This window comes from Thamnophis sirtalis, unplaced genomic scaffold (genome assembly GCF_051295495.1).
Source record: "Thamnophis sirtalis isolate CommonGarterSnake01/CBP01778 unplaced genomic scaffold, rThaSir2_p1.2 scaffold_6, whole genome shotgun sequence".
In the NCBI taxonomy this organism is placed as follows: domain Eukaryota; kingdom Metazoa; phylum Chordata; class Lepidosauria; order Squamata; family Natricidae; genus Thamnophis; species Thamnophis sirtalis.
This window is the reverse complement of record NW_028261386.1, coordinates 93,172,411-93,198,354: the sequence shown is the minus strand read 5'-3', so window position 1 is coordinate 93,198,354 and position 25,944 is coordinate 93,172,411. Positions and strand designations below refer to the sequence as shown.

The 25,944-nt window shown below is 43.6% G+C and overlaps 1 protein-coding gene across 3 annotated transcripts in view; it reads right to left on the bottom strand.

Moving 5' to 3' along the window:
- The window catches only part of LOC106556430 (solute carrier family 2, facilitated glucose transporter member 12), a 38,003-nt gene extending 31,492 nt beyond the window's left edge, over positions 1-6,511 (bottom strand). The window contains exons 1-2 of one of the 3 annotated variants that reach the window (XM_087718452.1): positions 6,394-6,411; positions 3,573-3,801 (exon numbers count right to left, since the gene is read on the bottom strand). In XM_087718452.1, coding sequence (XP_087574578.1) covers positions 3,573-3,675 — 103 coding nt within the window. In that variant the 5' untranslated portion in view covers positions 3,676-3,801; positions 6,394-6,411. Of the gene's footprint in view, positions 1-3,453; positions 3,802-6,393 lie in introns of those variants that run through there. The other 2 variants (XM_087718455.1, XM_087718453.1) reach the window with 2 other exon arrangements.
- Between the last annotated feature and the right edge of the window lie 19,433 nt (positions 6,512-25,944).

Sequence of the window (25,944 nt, the reverse complement as noted above, 5' to 3'; positions counted from 1 at the left end):
AGAAGGAAGAAGTAGAAAACAGCACAAAAAGAAGTACTACCAGTAGGAAGTTGTATGTATATAATGCAATGCAATCCAAACTTCCATTTTAAAGATCTACAACCCTTGACATTATTTTAATAAAAATATAGGGCATTAATGACAAGTCTAAAAATGTGATCTAATTACACTGTAAACCCTTTCTATGCATTCTTTCCTATTATAAATTAGGAATAACCTAAATATAAATTATGAACAACAACATAAGTGTTTTTTTTATAGTAGAGGCAGCAAATTTAAAAGATAAAGGCTTTTTACATACTTACATTTGTGTGTGCCTGCATATGTGTGTATGTATTATATGTACGTGTATGTATCTGTGTATGTGTGTGTATATGTGTGTGTGCGTGCGTGTGTGTGTGCAACTATTTGCAAAATTAAAAGTGCTTTTTTGTAAAGCCATATATGATCACTGGGGACAATGGGCCTTTAAAATAATCCAAAATGTAATCACTTAATTTACGTTGCAGATATATGAAACAAGCCATTATCAGAACATCATTTTATTACATCATCAATGACTTTTTTGGGGGGATCTAGTTATTTTACATATAACTGGATATAAGGTACTGAATAATCTAAATCTAAGCCACATTCAGACCCTTATCAACAAACATAATTTTGACCTCTACCCAAACCTACCATCTGAGAATGCCATTCTTGGACCGATGCCGAGGCCCTCAAATTTAAAAGGGTCAATATCCATTCCATTGACCGTACGGTGTCTCTTTAAGTGATAGCAACGGATATCTGCCAGTTGTCTAATACAGTGTTTCTCAACCTTAGCAACAACATGCTGGCTGTGGAATTCTGGGAGTTGAAGTCCACACAGCTTAGGTTCGCCAAGGTTTGCTTTACTTATTTCTCACCTTTATTATTTTTACAAATAGCTCAAGGCAGATAACATACCCGTTATTCCTCCCTCCACCTATTTTCCCCACAAAAACCACCTTGCAGCGGTGAACTTCGTTGAGAGTATGTGACTGGCCAAAAGACTGTTAATTTATGCTTAAGGCAGGACTAGAACTTAGTTTCCTTAATCACTAGACCAAACTGGCTTTCAGGCTGGTTGAGAAACACTGGCCTAATGAAAGAATACCATAAGCCACAACAAACCAAACCATTCAATATATGGGTCCCCATTCCCTCCCATTACCAGAATGCTGTTATGAAACAAAGCAAAGGACTGGCATGGCTCCCATCAAAAACGCTGCTGCTTCCTAGGAAAGTGAGCTTGGCAGCTTGAAGGCTTGAGGTGAGATGGAAAGTCAGGAGCCGCAGCATAGGTTAAGAGATGTTAAGAGATGCAGGCAATGGAGACATGAGACCTTTCCAGGTACGGATGCCTGAACTCTGGAGATGGTCACTAACACCAGAGGAAGATTGTTTTTTCTGTTGCTAATTAAAACAAAGCCAATGCGGGAACCAGATTCACTTAATAAGAGTGTTGCTAACTTAACAACGGTAGTGATTCACTTAACAACTGTGGCAAGAAAAGTCATACAATGGGGCAAAACTCACTTAACAACTCTTGCTTAATAGTAGAAATGTTGGGCTCAATTGTCAAGGACTACCTGTGTACTTCTGTGTGCTTCTATTAATCTCCTATGCCAGTGATGGCTAACCTTTTTTGGATCGCATGCCAAAAGCGGGAGGAGCACAGAGGGTGCGCAGGCGTGCCACACCCATCATGCTATGTGTGCCACCCCAGCGTGCAGGCATGCACAACACCCACCCCTCTGCTTTTGGCGTGCTTTTTTCACTCTCCTCAGGCTCAGAGGCTTTCTAGGAGCCTAGGGAGGGCGAAAACAGCCTCTCCCCCAGGGGAACCTGGAAATGATTTCCGGTTTGTCCGTAGGGCCGTTTTTCGTGCTCCAGAGCCTTCCGAGCCTTCCCTGAAGCCTCTGGAGCTCGCAAAACGGCCCAGCGCACAAACCAGAAGTTCATTCCCGAACCTTCGGTTTGTGCGTTGGCTGTTTTTTTGCCCTCCGGAGGCTTCAGGGAAAGCTCCGGAGGGTGAAAAATGGCCAAAAAAAGAAGGCCAAAGTTAGGTGGCCAGCATGCACATCCGCATGGGAGTTGATAAGGCAACACCTGGCGTGCCCTAACAAATGGCTCTGCGTGCCACCTAACATGCCATAGGTATACCATCACAGTCCTATGCCATTTCCCCTGAAATTCTAAGCTCTTTGCTTACTTAAAGGAGCAAGCTGATCCTGTCCATGTTCTTTACTTAATTAACTAATCCAGCAAGTGTTCAAGGTTAATCAATCATGCCCATTAGTCCTTAGTGTACTAACACAAGTTCTCTTCCAACCTCCCACATTCCTTACTGCAGGCTTTTAAGAGAGAGCATTTTATGAACTCACTGGCTAGAATAGAAGTGCTTCATAAAAGGATTTGTATATGTATTGCAAACAATCATTTGCATAAGCCAGTCTAAGTATCTCAGCTGTCATGTAAAAGTTAAATCCTTAGCATCAGCACATTGTGAATCCACCCCATGTAGCTCTTTTGTGTTACTTTTGGAAATCTGCAGAAGACCAAGTAGGCATAAAAAAAATGGAACAATAATGACATTGCAATCTTATGGGTTTTTGAAAACATAGATAATACCAGTCTTGCTGTGTTCTGAAATCAGAGCCAAAATCATCCTCAAACATTTGGAAAGACAACCATAGTCAGATGAAGAATTGAAGCTTCAAGACAGACAGATGTTGTTTTCATAGTGTACTTACTGCAAAGGGCACAACAGGTTATAATATATCTTGCAATAAGTTTGGACACCTTGTTAGTCCAATTAAATCAGGAAATAAAATAACTGCAAGATAAGCAACCCTCACCTCACATGCAAAATGATGCAAGGATAAGATCAAAGTGCTGTAGCAGATGGAAACTTACCTGGACAAGGAAAAACTGTATCAAAACCTACTTACTATTGCTTAAATGAGAGCAAGTTGATATATTAGATTACGATAGTGATTAAGGCTTCAGGCTAGAAACTGGGGGACCTGAGTTCTAGTGCTGCCTCAGGCACAAAGCCAGCTGGTGATCATCAGCCAAGTACTCTTATTCAACAGGAGAGTAGGCAGGAGGCAATGGCAAACCATTTCTGAAATCTTGCCAAGAAAACCCGCAGGGATTTTCAGGAATCAAGACTGATTCCAAGGCACACAACCTGCCTCTCATTGCTTAGCTTTATACACACCACACCGAAATGCTACCAAGCTAAAATAGAACAAGCAGAATTCTTCTCCTTCGCCTCCTCTGGCTTCTCGAAATGCCCAAAGGATCTATATTGTACACATATATACTGATAGTGTTGCTTCCAGCACCTCCCTAAAGGAAAAACAGGAATGAGAAAGTTGAGTTGACAAAACGATTGCAAAGTTTCCGGGCTATTTTGTTTCTTACCAAGCATTTTGCCCCTTCGTTATTGTTCTGTTTCTTGAAACTGGAAAGTTACAGACGAACATTATCTGCATCTGTCAAGTCTGCAAAGCATGTCCACAATCCGGATTCGGTTGCTTTACCTGTTTGAGCTGGGGGTTCGTGAAGGCTCCTGCGTGCGGAACCCTCTTCTGTCTCGCTCTGGCTTTTCGGACTGAGGTCCTCTTTCTTCTGCCCGAGTAACATGGCTGGAGCCTGAGAAAGACCAGGGGGCCTTCGAGACTCAAACGCCTTTACAGCAGGGCCGCCTTCCCCAGGCGCTCCAGACCGGTGATGAATCTCGTCGCCCTGCTCATAGCAGCGGGGAGAAATCTGAAAGTTACCAAAGCGATCCGCGAGTAACTTTTCTTTCCGCTACCGCAGGCTTTGCCCTTTTCGGTGACCCGGCCTGTTGCTATTCTGGCGGAGCCTATCAGCGGCGCGAAAGGGAGGGAATTTTTTTTTGTTTTGTTCTGTTCAGACGTATTGTTTTCGCTTTGAACAAATAGCTGAGAAAACCAAAGTGGAGGAACGCGGAGCTCAGCCGAAGCTCTGGAGGTCCTCGTTCTAATCGAAGCTGTTTTGAGTATTTTACCCCCTGTTTACTCCGCCCGCCCCCAGCCCGCCCCGTGCGCGTGTGTGTGTGTGTGTTTTGATAGCTGAAGTACTGCAGGGCCTACATAAACGAGCACACAGGGTACCATCCGTGCGCAGGACCATCATTTTATATCTTTTTTAAACCGTTCTGAGCAATGAAATAAATGTGGGAAAGAGTCACCTAAAGCAAATCCAATGTTTATCGGTGTGTCTCTCCCCCCCCCCCCCCAAATAAAGGATGCTATGCTGGCAAGAAAAAGGAAGCAGAACACTGGACATGTAAGTGAAGAAAAACGGGGTGCTTGTAGCCAGGTCAAAAGTGGATTATTTCTGTAAAAATTTAAAGAGATTTTGCACAGGCAATAGTAGGATGTGGGTGTGTATAATGATTTTTGATTCAGCTGTCTTGCAGAAATTACATGAGAAATGTAACATTGCCTACAATAAATTTAATAACTATATTAATCTCACGATGTTCTATTTAAGTAGCATCATTTCCTGAACAACCCCCAATTGTTAGAGTTCACACATAACCACAAAATTATAAACTAATTGGAGGATTACAGGATTACAAACCCCAGGGGTTGATTATGTTGCACAAAGCAAAACAAGACTGCCTCAGGACAATGCGTCATCCCGCCAGTAATATTTAAATACTACATTTCTGAGGAGGGTAATGCTGTGAATGTTGACCATGGCTTTTTTAAACTTTTAAATTTGAGTACATGTGCTCTGCTAGCTTTGAATATAGTGGAAATCACAAGGTGGGGTCTGTAAATGTGAAAAAAGTCAAGAGGGCCACAATTGTGTGATTGAAGCTCTGTAGCTTTTTGCAATCGTGCACAGTACATGATGTGAAAAAGAGATGGGGATTTAATCACACCACTCCTGTCACTACCTTGACTTTTTGATGCAAATACCCCTCTAGTGCTCCTGTCAAGAATGTATCAGGCTTCGTTTACTAACTTTAACATTTAAGCAGGAGAGACTATGATTCCAGATCCATTCAGTATCCTCGGCAGTGGGATTTTATAGTAACAATTTTCTAGTGAATAGCAGAAGTACTAAAATCAACACAAATGAGGAAAATCCAAAGCAAATAAGAAACTTCAAAGATGCTTTTATTTTAAAGGCAGCTGGGCTTTCTAGTTTCTCTTTAAGATGTTTTACTTCTCATCCACGAAGTTTCTTCAGTTCTAATTAACTTGTGGGGCATGGAAGGGATTTATACATTCCGCAAACAGCCAGTCAATGAGGATTGATGCTAATAATCTGTGTCCTCTCACATAGTAAGAACTGAGGAAGCTTCTTGAATGAGAAGTGAAACCTCTTAAAGAAAAAAATCAGAAACTCCTGGTGCCTTCAAATAAAAGTACCTTTGGGACAATTGTGACCTTGATGAATGAGAATCTCTATAGACAAATGAGAAGCTGTTCATCAAGAAGAATTTTAATTCTACTTCCGATGTGGTCTCATTATTTTCAAAGAATAATCCAAAGAGAAGACTCATCTATAACTTCTATCCTCAGTAAACATTTTCCACAAGTCTCTAGATAAAATATTTGTCCCAACACAATAATGAGACGTGTAATATTTTGTTTTCTTAAAATCAATATTTGTACTCAGATGCAATTTGTTTTCTTCCCTACTTTTTGTACTGCAGGGTAAAACAGAAAAAATAAATCACTATTGAAGAGCTAATACTGCACTGTATGAAAAAATACGAAGCTATCATTACAGGTAGCTCTCGATTTATATCTACAATTTGGACCAGAATTTCCATTGCTAAGCAAAGCAATTGTTAAATGAATTGTGTCCAATTTTACGACCTTTCTTGACTCAGTTGTTAAGTGAATCACTGCAGTTGTTAAGTGAATCACTGCAGTTGTTAATAATGTAGTCATTAAGTGAATGACCAGCTTCCCCCATTGAGTTTGTTTTTCAGAAGTTGGCTGGGAAGTTGCAAAGTTACATAACCCTGAGACACTGCAATTGTCATAGATACATGGCAGTTGCTAACACATGTTCACATGATCACATGTCCATGGGGATACTACAGTAGTCATAAGTGTGTTTTGCATAGGCACCTGGTCATACAGTAAGTCATTTTTTCAGTGCTGTTGTAACTTTGAACAGTCATTAAACAAATTGATATGGCAAGGATAATCTGTATTATTCCTTCGTTATTAAGGCTTTAAGATATTCAAGGTATTCAAGCTGCAATAAATAAATGACAATAAAGAGAGGACACACATGCAACTTTGAATGTTTCAACTGAGAAATTCTTAGAATATGTCATTAAACCCAAAACATTCACTGAGTACTTACAGTTAACCAAATGGTGGATGTGGGAAGATGTGACTATACCTCTTCAGGATAAACAAGCATATAACTCAATGAGCAATATATTTCCAATGCTAAACAAACCTTTACATACATATTGTACTCTCCAAACCAATAGCATGGGGTTTTTGTGTACTTTTGACTCATTGTTGACTCTTGGTGGCTGCCTGGACTAGTCCCTGCAGTTTTCTTGCCAAGATTTCAGAAACGACTTGCCCTTGTCTTCTTCCTAGTATTGAGAAGGACTGACTGTACAAATTCACTCAGCTTTCTTTGTATATAATGTAGGACTAGAAGTTTTGGTCTCCTGGTTTCTAGTCTGGTTATATTGATTTTCTCTACAGCAAATATTGACAAAAGTATATTATTTTCAAAATATTCAGGGTAATTAGGTGTAGCCCCAACAGGTGCAAGTATATATGTAGAATTTGTTGGAGTGTAATATCTATGTGTGCAGATAGCTAAACAGCAGATAGCTAAACAGTATAGATCTGTCTTTTGCAAATGCATCCAGCACAATCTATTTAGCAACAAACTACTGTAAGAATAACAAGAACAGTGCAGTACAACCAAAACCAGTAAAGATAGCTGTACGTGAAATATATTGCAAGGATCAAACCCAGGCCACAAAGAATATAACTCTGGTTTGTTGCATGGTCAGACAGATGTTTAAATTGGATTTGGCATTTTATCCACCTACCAAGTCATAGCCATGGACGTCAGATAAGCAGACGTTATTGTTTGATGGTGTGTTAAAGGTATCATAGGATATAAGCAGTTCCAAGTAATTGTTGCCTTTTGCAATTGACTGATAATAATTTTTGTCAATGTTGATGGTGTTTAAGTGGTACTCCAATTATTTTGGGATTGCACCAGAACAAATTCTCCCTTTTCATGTGTTTCCTTTCACGTGGTGTAAGATCTAAGCTTGTTAAAAAATAAAGTTAAACTTAATTATCACTTGAGATTGATCCTCTATGATTAGATTCCATATAATGAAGTGTAAATTCAAGTAGATTTTCATACACTTCAGGTAGCTTTCTGTTGTCACCGTTGTTCTACTTCTATTTGCAGGTCTTTTTATTTTGTGATTTTTCTCCCATTCTTTCTCTTATGTTCTGCTGTGTCTAGGTCAGGGGTCAGCAACCTACGGCTCTGGAACCACATGTGGCTCTTTCATCCCTCTGCTGCGGCTCCCTGTCACTCAAAATATGTGTCACAACCGCCAATGTGCAACATCTGCCGGCATGCAATTTATTGAGCTTTTCGACCCCTGGAAAGCGAACCATGGATAAATCCAAGAAAAGTTTCAGAATGTTTAATTCAACTACATATGCTAGTTTTGTGGCCACTCAGGAAATAGTCAGTCACTGGGAGGATTTTGTAACTCCCGTGTCAGCGTTCCAAGTATCTTGCAGAATTAAATCAATAGCTGTCCAGATTACTCTGTTCCCACTGCTATCTGGGAGTTCCATGATGAAGTCCGTTGCGACTTCTTCCCATGGTTGGTTAGGGCTGGCCACTCGTAGTAATCCAGGGGACTTCTCCAGCAGTGGTTTCATCGTTGCGCAAGTAGCACAGCTTTTTACGTAATCTTCCACCTCTGATTCCATCTTTGGCCACCAAAGTTGATGCCTGGCGAGGTGGAGCGTTTTTAGGAATCCAAAGTGGACTCCTAGTTCCGCCTCATGGCTTCGCTGTAGAACTTCCAGCCTCAACCCTGCAGGGACGTACAGTTTGGACCCCTTCCAGGTTAAACCACTGCTCATCGTTAGGATGTCCTTGCTGTTGTTGAACCACGGGTCTGCCGGGAGTGCGGCTTTGAACTCTGTCATCAGCTTATCGTGGTGTCGGGTGGTGACCTGGGCCTGGTGACCTTGGTGGGAGGAAGAAATGATGGGTTGAACAACTTTTTCCTTCTTACTGTCGTACTGCGGTTTTCTCGACAAAGCATCCGCCAACAAGTTCTTCCCTGCAGAGATGTGTTTAATGTTGAATTTGAACTTTTGGAAGTATTGTGCCCAGCAAACTTGTTTGGGAGATAATCTTCGATGGCCGTGGATAGCTTCAAGGTTTTCATGATCAGTCCAGACTTCGAATGGCATATCCCCCCTCTTAAGAGCCGAGGTGGCGCAATGGTTAGGGTGCAGATGCGATAACCCAAGTAATCTAGTGAGGTCTTGTGAAACTCACACTTTGACAACTTTGCGTATAGCTTGGCGGCCAAAAGTTTTTCAGGACTTGCCATACCAGCTTCACGTATTCTTCTAGGGTTTCAGAGAAGATCAAGATGTCATCTAGATAAACAAGCACTCCGTGGTACAGGTGGTCATGTAGCATCTCATTTATGTATTGCATGAAGACTGCAGGTGCTCCTTGTAGCCCAAATGGCATGACTTTGTACTGAAAACTACCAAGGGGAGTGTTAAAAGCAGTCTTCCATTCATCTCCCTCTCTGATCTGTATGCGGAAATACGCCTCTCTCAAGTCCAGCTTAGTAAAGATTTTGCCTTTTGCCAAGTGGCTTAGAAAATCTTTCATGAGGGGAAGGGGATAAGAGTTCTTTTCACATACAGCTTTCAAGGCTTGCAGATCAACACAGAGATGAACCCCACCATCTTTCTTTTCTCTGAAGAGCACGGGGGCTGCTACTTTTTGACTTCGCTAGTTCAATAAAGCCCCATTTCAAATTGATGTCTGTAATTCCTCAATCCCTTTCAGTCTGGTTTTCAGGCCTGGTTACTGCACCGAAACCGCTTTGGTCGCACTGACCGATGATCTCTGGCGAGCCAGGGATAGAGGGCATTCCTCTATCCTGGTGCTGCTTGACCTCTCAGCGGCCTTCGATACCATCGACCATGGTATCCTCCTGTGGCGGCTGGAAGAGGTGGGAGTGGGAGGCACCGTTCTGCAGTGGTTCTCCTCTTATCTCTCTGGCAGGTCGCAGTCAGTGTTGATCGGAGGACAGAGGTCGACCCCTAGGCCCCTTGAATATGGGGTGTCGCAGGGCTCGGTCTTGTCCCCCCTCCTATTTAACATCTACATGAAGCCGCTGAGTGAGATCATTCGTGGGCACGGGATCAAATACCACCAGTATGCGGACGATACCCAGTTGTAGCTGTCCGCCCCGTGCCAGCTCAGTGAAGCGATGGAAGTAATGTGCCAGTGCCTGGAAGCTGTCAGGGTCTGGATGGGAATGAACAAGCTTGCGCTCAAGCCTGACAAGACTGAGTGGCTTTGGATGTTGCCTCCCCAAAATAGTCCAGATATTCCACCTCTAATTCTGGGGAGTGAAATCTTACACCCCTCAGAGAAGGCTCGCAACTTGGGTGTTCTCCTGGATCCACAACTGACATTAGAACATCACTTGTCGGCTGTGACCAGGGGAGCTTTTGCCCAGGTTCACCTGATGCACCAGTTGCGACCCTACCTGGACCGGAAGGCACTCCAAATGATCACTCATGCCCTCGTCACCTCAAGGCTCGACTACTGTAACGCGCTCTACATGGGGCTGTCCCTGAAGAGTGTTCGGAGACTACAGTTGGTCGAGAATGCAGCGGCGCGAGCGATACTGGGTGTATCTAAGTACACCAATGTTACACCTATCCTCCGTGAGCTGCACTGGCTTCCCATCGGTCTCCGGACACGCTTCAAGGTGCTGGTTATTACCTATAAAGCCCTATATGGCCTAGGACCTGGATATCTCCGTGACCGCCTCCTGCAACATACCTCCCAGCGTCCAATAAGATTGCACAGGGAAGGCCTTCTCTGGGTGCCGTCGGCCACACAACGCCTTCTGGCGGCTCCCCGGGGGAGAGCCTTCTCCGTTGCTGCCCCGGCCCTTTGGAACGATCTACCCCCTGAGATCCGGACCCTCCCCACTCTCCTGGCCTTCCGTAAGTCTGTTAAGACCTGGCTGTTCTGGCAGGCCTGGGGCTGTTGATCTTGACTGAGCTTCAGCCCCATTACAGCTGAGTGTATGTTGTGCTTTTGTTTTTAAGTCGTTTTGTCTCGTGTTTTTAATCTAATCTTTTTAAATATTTTGTATTGCTTTTATGTAAGCCGCTCGGAGTCCTTCGGAATTGGGCGGCATACAAATCTATTAAAATTACAAATTACAAATTACAAAAATTCAACCATCTCTTTGGGGGTCATGGAGTACATTTTCAACTTCGGTAAGTTAGCCCCCGGTTTGAAGTCTATTGCACAATCTTCGGGCTGGTGGTGGGGGGAGATAGTTGCAATCTTCCTCACTGAACACCCCTGCTAAGTCCCAGTAGTCTCAGGTAAAATTGGCCCAGAATTTAATTCATTTCATGTACCCAAGCTTTCCCTCCTTCTGTAGTGATGATAAAAGGGGAAACACAATCTGAGGTGAAAAAAATCTTAGACTCGAGGCTATATAGGGGTCGCTTACAGTATTTCGTGCAATAGAAGGATTACGCTTTGTCTGAAGCCACTTGGGTTTAAAAGCAGGAACTTAAAAGTGGAGAAGTTAGGATTCCAGGGGGGCGTGGCCTGTTGCCGAGGAGGGCTCCACCGAGCTCCTCAGAGATCTGGTCTGTATATCTAAATAAGATCATAGATAGCACCCCTTTTTGGCTAAGAAAGGGGCAGGGAGGATAGCCCCGTAGGTTAGGATCTAATCGTAAGCCACAGCCTTTTTTCTTTTATGGCTGTGGAAAGAGATTAGATCTGGCCGAAGCGGAGCTTTTATCTCCAGCCATTTCTTCTCAGCTGCCTTTTTTTTTTTTTTGGCAGCCCCAGACAGGCCAGCCCCCCCCCAGGACAAGACAAAGTTTTTTCAAGCTAGAATTGATACGGGCGGGTCCCACCCCTGTGAGATTTATGTTTTTATTACTATCGTAAATACCAGCACCATTCGTCTTAGAGACTTCTTTGTCTAAATAGACCTCAAAATGGCGATTTCTCTCCGTGGATGATTGATGTACTTAGCCGGTGTTATCTCCCTGCAGACTGCTCCTTAACAAAATAAATTTTTCTTTTTTGGAAATAGAGGGGAGCGAAGCTCTGCTTACTTGCTTATTTATTATGCCACCCAAGTCAAGGAAGCGTCTTGCTACAAAAGAATTTAAAGAAACACAGCCTTTGTCTCCTGTGCCTTCTGCTGGGGAACTTTTAACACAGGAATATCTCCTTAAAATGCTTAACGCTTTTAAGACAGAAATCAGGGAATTTGTATTGGAATTATATGATGATTTAAAATCTAAAGTTAATCAAATGAAGGCGAATACGTTTGCAGCTGTGTCTGCCCTGTCAGATTATTCTGCTGAAATAGAGAACAAATTGGAAAGTCTGGAGAAGGCTAACTTAAATTTGACTACCAATATTGAAATTTTACAACAGAAAATTAGAGACAATGAGAAACAGCTTATGGTGATAAATTTTAATAGGAAGGCATCTGCGATAAGGGTCAGGGGATTCCGTGAAAAGGAGCAAGAGAATTTGAAACAGACCTTTGCTGAAGCCTTCAGCCATGCGCTGGGAAGCCCGGGACTTAACTTTGATTGGCAGATTCGGAAAATCTATCGCCAGAACTCATTGATAGCGGAACAGCGACAGCTCCCGAGGGACATAATTATACATTTCTCTACAAAAGAATCTAGAAATGCGATCGTGCAAAAATTTCATAATAACAGGCTCCGAGTTGAAGGCCAAGACCTGATTGTCTTCAAAGATATACCTTTCCAGATGTTGAGAGAAAGAAGGGACTACACTTTTTTAACCAAAGAGCTTAGGAGTCAACAGATTCGATACAGATGGGAGGCCCCTGCCGGTATCACAGTTACATTTGAGAATCAAAGATTTCGTCTTAACTCTGTTTCGGAGGCTCAAGATTTCTATTGTAGGATTCTGAAGGCGGGACTTCCTGACGCGTTTGGAAGAGTGGAGAGACAAGCGGAAGGAGAAGCCGAGCGGTTGACCATGTGGTTGCAAGATGGAGGGGGTAGCCCCTCCTCCCTCGGAGAAGTAGAAAAACGGAGATCGAGAATTTAGACATTTCAAAATGCTTGAGGACTGAATGGGGGCTTGAGACCTCTCCCCGGTAGAAAAAGCGGACTAATTTTTATCAGAAGGGAAAGCTGGGTGAAACTACTTTGAGCTAGATTTTAAATTAACGTTAGCATAAATTTGATAGTGGTAAACATCAGATAAGCAAGGGATGAGGGTAAAATTGACGTTGTTTAAAGCTTATCAGAACAGAAAGCCGGTTGGGATCATCTTAAGATAAGTGTAAAAAGAATGCAAAATGATTTAGGGTGTTTAAATTTTGTTAGAAGGGACTACTTTAAAATAGAAGGATAACTGATTTTTGCTGAAAGTATTATTTTATAAATTGCTCTGAATTACATTTTAAACAAATGCTAGTATAAATTTGATAGTGGTAAATATCAGACAAGTAAGGGATGAGGGTAAAATGCATGTGGAATGAACTACGTTATTTGTGGTAAACATCAGACAAGCAAGGGATGAGGGTAAAACTTATGTTGTTTAAAGCTTATTAGAACAGAAAGTCGGTTGGGATTATTTTAAGATAATGTGTAAAAAGAATGCTGAATGATTTATGTTGTTTAAACCTTGTTAGAAGGGACTATTTTAAAATAGAAGGTTAACTGACTTTTGCTGAAAGTATTATTCGAATATGTGGAATGACCCATGCTATTTAACTTACTTGAAGGGAAAAATATCAGACAAGTAAGGGAAAAGGGTAAAATGCATGTGGAATGAATTACGTTATTTAAATCCTATTTGAAGAGGAAGTTGGTTGGAATTATCTTAAGATAGAAATTGATTTCTGTGTAAAGTAATATTTGATTTACGCTGCTTTAAAGAAAGATGATTCATGCTGTGTAAATTTTACTAGAAGGGAAAGTTTGATTACTTGTCTGTAAAGTTATATTTGAATATATGGTATGAACCACGCTGCTTAAATTTTATCGGAAGGGATCATGAGGTTAAGGAAGAGGAACGGGAGAACCTACAGAAGGTTGGGGTAAATAGCAAAGAAGTAAGAGACGAGAATAAAATATAGATAGAAGGATTTATACTATTTAAACATAGATAAAGATGGGGGGCTGAGATCAACACAAAGAGTGGTTTCCTTTTTTTTTTCCTTTTCTTTTTTCTTTCCCCCCCCCCTTTTTTTTTTCTTTCTCTGTTTTTTCTCTGTTTTTTTTTTCTTTTGATATATTACTTTTATTTTTTAATCCATATGTACACAAGATATTTTAGACAGAAGGTAGCGCCAGGTGTGGGCCCTGGGAAGCCGGGAGGATTAGGGATGGGGATTTGTGGGGGGTGGGGTGGGGGGGTGTTAACATAGTCTTAAAAAGAACAAGAATGTATTTATATACGGTGGTTTTTTTTTGTTTTTGTTTTTTTTGTTTTTTTTATCTCTTTTTTTTTCCTTGGTTCATTTTACTTTTATCAGATCAAACAACACTCGAATAAAGGCATACACCAAGGAGGGAGGTAGAGGGAAGGAAGAGGGAGGAGTAAGGAAGGAGTAGGGGGAATGTAAGGAGTAAGGGGAATGTAAGGAGGGTGTCTGGGGAGTAAGGGGAGAAGGAAGGTTTGAGGGGAAAGGGAAGTAGGAGGGGAGTGTTAGAGGGAGAAAGGAAAGTTGGAGGGGGTAGATGGGGTGTATGGAGGATGGAAGGGTTAGGTGGGGTTGTGAATGATGAGTTGTGTTTCCTTTTTATCTGTTTGTTTTATTCCCTTTTTCTTTTCTTTTTCTCTTTTCTTATAGTGAATACCCTGTATATAAATGATTGCAAATGGAATGTGAAAATTGAATAAAATATATTTAAAAAAAAAAAAAAAAAGTGGAGAAGTTAGTAGAACAATTCCACGAGAAGTTTCCCGATAAGCCAAAGGGTCCCGGGGGGGGGGGGGGGGGGAGGTGGTTAATTGTGTTATGCTAACTTTTATATTATTCTCTTTTCAGGAAACGTTTTTCTTCTGAGGAGAGGCCACCTGTCAGGCCTGCAGTTATGTTCCTTTTAGGATCTTTGGCCTGCCACACTTTCTAATATTTCATTATGCTGTTTCATTAGTGTAGTAGTTGGGAGGGGGGAATAGAAAGGAGTAGAATCATGGAATGTGTTGTTGTCATTCTTTTCTAGAAGCCCAAGGTCATCTTTTGTCTTCGCACCTCTGCATCTGACCGGAACCAGCTGGGTGGAGATGCCAGCATGACCGAAGAAGATTGGACCATGTGATGGATTTATGGGTGTGGGGATAAGATCATGAACTTTCAACTGGGTGGAATCCCAGGAAGTTTTCAGAATTGGGATTTTCAAAGATGTGCCAACATGTCTGTCTTATTAAATTGGAACTTTAAGGATAGATCTGCCTTGGACTCTGATTTAATTCTGCCTGATATTTGGAACGCTAACGCCTTGTTTTGGAACGCTGACATTATCCCAATTCTGAAAACTTCCTGGGATTCCACCCAGTTGAAACCCATGGTCCAATCTTCTTTGGTCACGTTGGCATCTCCACCCAGCTGGTTCTGGTCAGGTGTAGAGGTGCTTATTTATTACAATTATATGCAGCCCATATTACTATCATGTGATTTTGTGTAGCTGAGTGCCCGCAACAACGTTTAGGATTTGATCATGCCTTTATAAATTAAACTGAATGATTTATATGTATTCCAGGATATCAGTTTTCCCCCTTTTTCTAATTTATTTCACAAACTAAAAAACACAAAATCTAGAAACTTTTTTGTTGATGAAAGATCTATTCGCCAATGAGAACCCTTTCATGTAGGAGAACATTTGAGACTTTGAAGTAAGGCTGGGTTTTTGTTGTTTACTGTGTGAGCCCTTCATAGCACTTTGTAATGGAAATCACCATTATTGTCTATATTGTGTATACTGTCAGATTGAAAAACAGTTGAACTGAAGGTTTAGTAAATTGCAACCTGGCTTCAATAGTTACTTCTAAATAGAAGATAAAGAACAATAGCTATAACTAAATAACTAAATTATAATTTACCATAGTCCATTAAAACAAATTCTTCCTCTTTTCATGTGTTTCCTTTCATATGGTGTGAGATCTAAGCTTGTTCAAAATAAAGGAAATATCAAATTAGTTATCACTTGAGATTGATCCTCCTTATAAATAACTGTTCATGTGTGCTGAGCAATTAGATTCCATATGGTGAAGTGTACATTCGAGTGGATTTTCATACTCACTTTCATACTCACTGATTTTCTACTTGCATGGCTGAGTTACATAATTAAATTTGATGGAGGGTGGATTAATTTGGAAATATGTAGACCTGTAGCCTTTATTTTCTGAAGCTATCCTCTCCTTGCATATATTTCAAGTGACCATATAGGCTGCACATCCTGTGAGTGTGTACCAGTGGTTGGTTACAGGCGGTGGAGCACCAGGTACCATTCTGGTACGGTGCTCCAGAGGGCCCAACCGCCCACCCGTTGTCCTTATCTGTATTTGAACTCTTCGGCGTTTCTGTGCATGCGCAGGGCGCATACGGCTTATGCACGACACTCCGCCGAGCAGCTGGAGCATTGAGGAGGCATCGCTGGTTCATGTGGACTCCAGGCCCCATTGCATCATACCAGTTGCAACGAGATCCAGAACCCACTACTGCTGTGTACATATATTTGTGTGTGTGCGTGTGTGTGTGTGTATTCAATTGGAATTTTGAGTTTATATAAATAATGTCTAAATGCATAAGATTTATTTTCAACACTTTTGTAAGGAGACATTATAGTTGTCACTAGTTAGACCCAATCTGCTGGTAAATAACCATCACAAGCAAACAATTTTTGCAGAAAAAGTAGTGGTTTTCATTAGGGATGAACAGAAACAATATAAAATATATTCATGTTTCTTCCACTAGAGGTCATCAAAACAATAATTTTGTCTGTTGGCTCTTCCAGTAGGCAATATATTTCAACCAAGTCTCAGGTGAAACCATTTGCTGCAATTTTATCATTTTTAATATTTCAAACATTCAAAACACATTACGAATTTAATTATATACTATTTATAATATTTCCATGTTGGAAAGAAAGAGCTGAGGCTCAGTTATTTGCCCATTGGCAGGCTGGTCACACTATAATAAGCCCAAAATTTTATTATGATGTTAAAAAAAATACCAGTATATTTTGCCAAATTTGGTCCTTTCTGGCGACCTGATTATCACAGGAAATTTGTTAGCTCCATGCATATCTTGCTTAGCGTTATGTCAAAACAAGATCCTTGTGTCAGGCCTGCAATTATATCCCTTTTAGGATCTTTGGTCTGCCACATATTCTATTATTTTACTGTGCTGTTTCATTAGTGTAGTAGTTGGGAGGGGGGAATAGAAAGGAATAGAATGGTGTTGTCATTCTTTTCTAGAAGCCAAGGTCATCTTTTGTCTCCGCACCTCTGCACCTGACCGGAACTAGGTGGGTGGAGATGCCAGCGTGGAAGAAAAAGATTGGACCATGTGATGGATTTGTGGGTGTGGGGACAAGATCATGATCTTTCAAATGGGTGGGAATCCTAGGTAACTTCCAGAATTGGGATTCCACAGATGTACCAAGATATCTGATTTATTAAATTGGAACTTTAAGAATCATTTTGCCTTGGACTCTACATGATACTTGGAATGCTGGCATTATCCCAATTTTCCTTTTAAAACCCCGGCAATGAGGGCTGGTGAGGGATTGCTGATTCCCAACACTGACCTGACCGGATCAGCATAAAATATCAGTGAACAATTATGAGAAAGCCTTTTGAGATAAGAAGCTAAGATGAGATGCTTCTCTTCAAATCTTCAAAGGCGAAGGAATTTCTGTTTCAAGATATATTGCATCTAGCAAGAGGCACAGCCTGAGGGGGATGGAATGGAGGGGAATGGAGAGGCTTATTCTCCACACGACTAGAGGATGGCCAGAAGATCTGATGAATGGAGATCCCAGCCACCATCACACAGTCATCTCTGATGGGCTTCCCGGACCATTTTGGACAACTAAACGTGAGTGCATGCTCCTCCTCCTTCCCCCCCAGCCAAGGCTTGGGGGAAAAAACTGGAGTGGACATTCTGACTCCTTCCAAACAGTGATAAATGAAATGAACCAATATCCTGCAACTGAGTTGAAGACAGATTCCCTATCAAAATGGGAAATCAGGCAACCCCGGGATGAGTTTTAACCCCAGATCATGGATGGAAGGGATGCCAATGGGTACCTGCCCTCCCTCAGCAGATTGCACCATGGCAGATAACTGGGCAGTGGCCAACCAAGGGATTGACCTCCCCACTGGTTACAGACTTCCCTGCAATGCCCCAACAAGTTCTTACCCCACCTTCCTACAGAGAAAGGTTCTCAACAATGGAAGAAGGGATTACCAAGGGGGAAGCTACAGAATGGATAGTGGAACAATGTGATGAGGTGGTCCCTAAGTTTAGAGATGTAACTAGGTTCCTTTCCTCGTGGGGGCCAATAAAATGCCACCATTGCTGTCAACCTGGCCACAAAGCATCAGAGTGCTTGGCTCCAGACTCAATGCCACAAACGTGTGCACCAACCGCCATGGCGGTAAAGAGAAGGCCCCAGATGCCACCAGAAAAGTGTTATCTGGGCCAACAACCTCTGGAAGAGGATCCCCAACTTAAGGTGATGAAGAGTCTTACCAAGGGGGAGACCTCGGAGGAAAAGGGCAATAAACCTCTGGAAGAGGATCTCCAACCTAAGGTAACAAAGAGTACTGCCAATGGGGAGGCCTCAGAGGAGGAAAATGTCAAAGAACAAATGTGTGTACCAATCACCATGGTGGTAAAGAGAAGGCCCCAGGTGCCACCACAGAAGAGTCATCTGGGCCAACAACCTCTGGAAGAGGATTCCCAACCTAAGGTGAAGAAGAGTCCTACCAATGGGGAGGCTTCGGAGGAGGAAAATGCTGAAGATGACCCAATGGTGAATGCACCCATCCACCCCTTTGCCTTCCAAGTCAACCTCTAAGTACCTGAGACGGGGGTGGAAGGGGAAGTTGAAGCAGTTGTGGACACCGGTTGCACTCGATGCTTAATCAGCATGGCGATTGCAACTAGGCATAAGCACAAGACCTCTAGCCTGTCCCATTCGGGTTGAGTAGCTAGATGGAAGGCTAATTGGAGGGGCCCAAGCCATGCTAGTAACTGAACTGGTGAAGTTACAAGTGGGCCGCCATTATAAACTTCTCAGATTCATTGTGGCTCCAGAGATGCCGGAAAAAATAACTTTGGGGCTTGCATGGCTTGACAAGTGGAAGCCTACGATAAAGTGGGAAGACTGTGGTAGGAAATTGATGATTGTGTTTGAGCCGCTACCACCGGTGGAGGAAAAGGGCCAGCCAGGGATGATTGAATCAAAGAGCCCAGAACCTGCAGCACCTGCAGCAGAGACAAAAACCCCAGGGGTCCAACAAGTACCAAAAAACTTATTGGGGGATGTTTTGTCGAGAAAACTGCAGTATGACAGTAATGGAAGCCAGGATAAGCTGATGACAGCTATGAAATTGGCGCTCCCAACAGACCAGCGGCCCAACAATAACCAGGAAATCCTAATGATGGAAAATGGATTAGCCTGGAAGGGGTCCAAACTGTACATCCATGCGGGGTTGATGCTGGAAGTTCTACAGCGAAGCCATGAGGAGGCCACTTTGGATTCCTAAAAAACGCTCCACCTTGCCAGGCATCAACTTTGGTGGCCAAAGATGGAATCAGAGGTGGAAGATTACGTAAAAAGCTGTGCTACTTGCGCAATGATAAAACCACTGCCAGAGAAGTCCCCTGGACTACTACAAGTGGCCAGCCCTAACTGACCATGGGAAGAGGTCACAATGGACTTCATCATGGAACTCCCAGACAGTATTGGGAACAGTGTAATCTGGACAGTTATTGATTTGGTTTCCAAGCAGGTGCACTTCATCACTTGCTCAGGGTTGCCGTCCGCAAAGAAATTAGAGAAAATGTTTGTGAAACACATTTATCGCCTGCACAAATTGTCCAAGAGGATCATTTCAGATCGTGGAGTCCAGTTCATAGCCAAGTTCTGGAGAGAGATCCTGAGATCCATTGGGTCCACACAAGAACTGAGCTCAGAGGTTCATCCCAGCATGAACTGCGCAGCAGAGAGAGCCAATACAGTGATGGAACAATACATCCAGTGTTACATGGACTATCTGTAAGACAACTGATCAGACTTGTTACCCTTCGCCGAAGTGGCGTACAACAATGCGGTTCACAGCAGCACTGGATTTACTCCTTTCCAGATTACCAGTAACATGGAATTTGTTGCCATGCCTGAGCTGCCTAGAGAACCTCCCTCCTCCATGTCTTGTAATGAATGGATGGGCACGCTAAAGAAAGGATGGGAAAATACGAAGAAGGCTCTAGCAGATGCAGCAGAAGCCTACAAGAAGCAAGCTGAAAATCACCGCTCGCTCCAAACCCCCTTCCGTGTGTGGGACAAAGTTATTGTGTCTACCAAATACATAAGATTAAGAATGCCTAGCAAGGAATTTGGTCCAAAATTTCTAGTTCCATTCCCAATTGTGAAGATAGTAAACCCAGTTACAGTTCAACTCAGTCTACCCAGAAGTCTAGGGAAAACTGGCCCAGAATTTCATTGTAGCTTGTTGAAACCAGTAATTGGGTCTAGCATAAGAGCACCCACCCAAGCTTTCTCTCCTCCTGTAGTGATAGAAGAGGAACCACAATCTGAGGTGGCAAAAATCGTAGACTCCAGGCTGAATAGGGGTCGCTTACAGTATTTAGTGCATTGGAAGGGTTACCCTTTGTCTGAAGCCACTTGGGTGAACAGTTGGAACGTAAAAGTGGAGAAGTTAGTGGAACAATTCCATGAGAATTTTCCCGATAAGCCAAAGGGTCCCCCTGGGGCGGGAGGGGGGAAGAGGTGGTTAATTTTGTTATGTTAACTTTTATGTTATTCTCTTTTCAGGAAATGTTTTTCTTCTGAGGAGAGGCCACCTGTCAGGCCTGCAGTTATATCCCTTTTAGGATCTTTGACCTGCCACACTTTCTATTATTTCACTGTGCTGTTTCATTAGTGTAGTAGTTGGCAGGGCGAAATAGAAAGGAGTAGAATGGTGGAATGTGTTGTTGTCATTCTTTTCTAGAAGCCAAGGTCATCTTTTGTCTCCGCACCTCTGCACCTGACCGGAACCAGCTGGGTGGAGATGCCAGCGTGGAAGAAGAAGATTGGACCATGTGATGGATTTGTGGGTGTGGGGACAAGATCATGAACTTTCAACTGGATGGGAATCCTAGGTAACTTCCAGAATTGGGATTCCATAGATGTACCAAGATGTCTTGATTTATTAAATTGGAACTTTAAGGATAGTTTTGCCTTGGACTCTGATTTAATTCTACATGATACTTGGAACTCTAACACCTTGTTTTGTTGTTTTCTGAACAAGCTTGGATTAGAAATTTGAGATTTATTGTATTCTCAGTTCAAGATTATATTTTATTAGAACAGCAGTTATTCCATTCAGTTGTAAGGCTTAAACAAGCCATGGTTAAAAAATTCTTGCTTTGATTAGCTACTCCTAACACCAAAAGACAATCAGACTGTTAGACTTTAATGGACCAGCTTATTTGCTCAATCCCAACAAGTCTGGACTCACAACTACCAACCTGATTTCATAACAACACTTGTTGAATCCATATCTAACCAAGTCGAAACAAAACAGTCCCAGCCATCCAGATCTAATCAAGTTTCTTCATGTCAATCTGTCATTTCAGGTCATACTTATAGCTCATCCAACTTTAATGTTCATTCTTCATTGAGAAAATTCAGTTTGCAAATCTGTCCTTTATTCAATCTTTATATTAATATATGTTGCTGCCATTTTAGAAAGCATAGTCATATGGTTGGAAGGGACCTTGGAAGCAGTGAGGGGATTCAGCCAGTTTGCACCACTTCAGGAGAACCAGTTATTAACTTTCTGAGCAGTTTGGTGAACTAGTTGTTGGAAGAAATCATTAGGACTGAGAACCGGTTGTTACATTATTTGAACCCCACCACTGCTCAAGGCAGGAATCCTTAAACCGCCCTGGACAAATGGTTGTCCAATCTTTTCTTGAAAACCTCTAGTTGGAGAACCCACAACTCTGGAAGGCAAGCTGTTCCTTTGATTAATTGTTCTCATTGTCAAAAAACGATTCCTTCTTCCAGGTTGAATCTCCTTCCAATGAGCAATGGCCCATTGCTTCTTCTCCTGCCCTTAGGTACTATGGAGAATAAATCAACCTCCTTGTCTCTTGACTAGACCTTCAAGTATCGGAAGACAATTATGTCACCCCTAAGTCTTCTCTTTGTTAGGCTAAACATATCTGGTTCCCTTAGCTGTTCATCATATGATTTAGCCTGCAGAACCCTTATTATCTTTGCTGCTCTTCTCTGCGTTTCTTTTAGGACCTCAGCATTTTTTTGTATTGGAGTGTCCAGACTAGGTAAAGTAATTGAGATTTCCTTATCTGGAGAACAAAGAAATATATAATTCAAAAATGGGTTGAAGAACATTTGCTAGACAAATACCCATATACTGAATTAGACCATTTTGATGGGGCTATATTATAGGCTATTTGTAATCCCATCCACATTATTGTGTGAACAAATAAAAGCTTCCACGAAAAATTGAAATGTTAAAGAGAAGGTTGATATGGAATGAATGCCTATCAGGAAAAATAAAAATAGTGTGTTAGCACTTGATATGGTTTAGATAGATGTAATTGAAGTTTAATTAAAATTTTGTGATAATATTAGCATTTAACCATTTGAAATAACTGACAGACTAAGAGAATTCTATGAATAGGTAATTCTAAGTTTGTTGTATATTCTGGATTGTTTTTACTTTTGTGCAGCATCAAAAAGGAAGAGAAGCCCTGAATGTCTGTATGTAATTAGTTATGGGTTTCCTCAAAAACTTTGTTTACATCTATCTAAAAGCTGAACTCCTATCCTGGACATATTGATTTTTCAAACTATCTGCCAAGACCTTCTGCAATAATTAATTGGTTAAAATAAAATATGAGTTTGTGTGAGTTTTAAGTACTCAGGCACAGAGGAGAGGGTTCTTCAAAACAGGCTTCATTTAAGCAACAGCTAACACTATGGAACAAGAACAGAACGATGCCCGCCTGACAGCTATTTATATTTGACAGCTGTCAGGCGGGGAACCAATTGGAAAGCGGCAATTCTCCCACCGGCTGGCTGCCGCACCAGAGCCAATCAGATCTTCTTCTGGGTCTGGCTTCAGCTGCCGGCTGCGTCGGGGAGGACGCAACACTCCTTTCCCCCAGATTGTGCATGCGTAATCGTCTAGATATTGTGGTCTTCTACGCATGCGCTGGGAACACCTTGGAAAGGGAATGTCCGTCATTGGAGGAGGAGGTCTGCAGTCGTGACGCAGTGGAGCTGAAGGCCCGGCCCCTGGACCAACAGGAATGTTCAAAGGTAAGTTCCTGACCGCGATGTCAGCAGGCAGTACGCGGTGTGGAGAGGCGGGAAGTAATGTTTGTGCCGTGTTTGACTGCGATTGCGGCTTTGGAGCGGCTGGCTGATGTGCAGCATCCGATTGCGGTCGGGGTGTTGGTAAGGCCGGCTGGGATTGTAATGGAGAGGCCTCACGGCAGCACAGTTGATTTATATGGCGCCGCCAAAGTCATCCGTCGCTGAGCTGGACCCTGTAAGAACAGAGCCCAGTTAGTTCTGCTATGACACCTGGAAGCCATTGGGATCTCCAGTGTAGTTTTGTGTGAAGACCCCCTCCCCCACCAGAAAGGACCGATGGGGCCTTTGGAGTGGAAGGCCGGATGGGGCATAGGAGAGGTAGAAGCGGTCCAGAGTGGTCCGGAGTCATCAGCCCATAAGAATCTTGGCAGGACACTTGCTGGAGGCCTGGCAGAAGGTAGTATGCTGGGCCTGGAGATATGTCTGGAGCCTGGCCGCTTCATTGTATTGAATGAGCACGGGGGCAGCTGTCAGGAGGCGTTTGACAGCTGTGAGCACATGTGCCTCGCGGCTCGTCCAGACCCAAGGGGTGGAGGCATCCAACAAACGGTGAAGAAGTTCTGCAATGGAAGCCTTATGAGGAATAAAAGCGGAGTAAAAATTAAGAAGGCCCAGGAAGGCTTGGAGCTCCACCTTGTTGGAAGGGGTGAGGGTGGAGACAATGGCTTCGATTTTGGCGGGAGTGGGGTGGATACCTCGAGAATCTATGAGGTAACCCAAAAATTCAACCAAAGGAATGCCCAGCTGACATTTAGAGCGCTTCAAATGGAGACCAGAAGCTCTAAATCTTGTCAGCACCGCCCAAAGTGTTTTGACAAGTCCTGATTGATCGGCAGCAGCAATCAGGACATTGTCAAAATACGGCATAACTCCAGGGATGCCATGGATCAGGTGCTCCATCAATCCCTGGAAAAGGCCAGGGGCGACACTGATGCCGAACTGAAGTCAGCGGCACTTAAAGGCACCACGGTGTGTCACGATGGTTTGTGCCACAGTGGTGGTGTCATCTACGGGCCGTTGCTGATACGCTTGGGCCAGGTCCAATTTGGCAAAGATTTTGCCCTGACCCAAGGAGTGCAACACAAGTTGCACGACTGGCACAGGATAGGGATGAGCCTGCAACGCCTTGTTGACGGTTGTCTTATAGTCCGCACAGATCCTCAGAGATCCATTGGACTTAATAGGTTTCCCAAGGGGAGTGATCCACAGGTTCCAAGATGCCTTGTGCGATCAGCTTGTCTAACTCCACGTCAACCCACGCCCGAAGCACAAATGGCACCCGCCTGGCCTTAAGGCGGATGGGCGCCACCATGGGATCCAAATTGAGGGAGATAGGGTTGCCCTGATAACAACCCAGGGCATTATTGAAGCCATTGGAAAATTCAGCCAGAAGGGAATCGAGGTTGGAAGCCAGGCATAGGGAATTGATGCCCATTATGGAGAGGCCGAAAGCTCGGAACCAGTCGAGCCCCAAAAGGGAAGCTAGGGGGTTGCGGACAACAACCGGGGCAGAGGGCCCTTAAACTGTTCATATTGGACGAGAAAGGTGCCGCATCCCGCAATGAGAATGGGATTGCCTTGGTAGTCCTGGAGATGACAAATAGTGGGAGATAGATGGCTCTGACAGAGGTGAGGCAGCAAGGCTTTAAGCATGTCCCAGGAAATAATGGAGCGGGCCGAGCCAGTGTCCAGCTCCATGGTGCAGGGGCGGTCATCGAGGAAGACACGGAGATGCATTTTACCCTGGCCCCCCAAAGCAGAGGAAGCAGAGTCAATCATCCAGTCAGGGAGCGGGTCCTCTGGTTCCGAAACAGCGTAGCACCCTAGGCAACCGGAGGATGGTCGGCGGCCGGTAGGAACGGGCGCCTTGGCAGGTCGCGGTTTGACAGGAGTAGAATGCAGATGGCCACAATGTGGCCCTTCTTTCCACACTTGCGGCAAAGGGCTGAGCGGAAACGGCAAGAGGAATGAAAGTGGCAGCCACCGCAGCTGAGGCAGGAACTGCCATCCCGGAGGCAAACAGTTTTTAGGCGGTCAATGGCGAGATCGACCTCCGATCGGGAGTTGTCGGGGCCAAGCCCGACAGTGGACGGAGGAGTGAGGCAGCGAAGCCAGGGCCGACAGAGGGAACCGGCGGAGGTCTGGGGTAGACTTCCTGGCCATTTCATAGGCACGCGCCTCATCCACTGCGATCTTCAGGGTCAGTTCAGCCCGGGAGAGAATGCGGCGGTAGAGGTAGATGTCCTGGAGGCCATAAATGAATTGTTCAAGGAGGGCGTCGTCTAAATCCACAAACTCACAGTGGATTGCGGCGGCCCTCGGAGCAGCCACGTACTGGCTGATGTATTGGCCTTCAGTTTGGATGCACCACTTAAAGAACTGATGGCGGGCGAAGTGAGAAGGCATAGACTCATAGTGTATCTTGAGCTTGGCCAAGAGCCGGTCCAAAGGCATGGTGTGCACAGGCGTAGGAGCAGACAGAATCCGCGCAGTGGCGAACATCTCAGGGCTGCAGTAGTGGAGGAAAACGCCTCTCTTCCTCCCCTCAGACAGGTCTGTGAGATCATGAGCCTGTAAGAAGATCTCAAAGCGTTCAAGGAACCCATCCCATGATTCCACCTCAGGACGGAACGCGGCGAAGACAGAGGCGGCAGCAATGGTGGAGACGTGGATGGGGTCTGTGTCACTCATCCTTGTCGCCAGTTTTAAGTACTCAGGCATAGAGGAGAGAGTTCTTCAAAACAGGCTTTATTTAAGCAACAGCTAACACTACGGAACAAGAACAGAACGATGTCTGCCTGACAGCTATTTATACTTGACAGCTGTCAGGCAGGGAACCAATCGGAAAGCGGCAATTCTCCCACCGGCTGGCTGCCGCGCCAGAGCCAATCAGATTTTCTTCTGGCTCTGGCTTCGGCTGCCGGCTGCGTCGGGGTGGATGCAACAGTGAGTGTGCATGTTTCTATCCCAC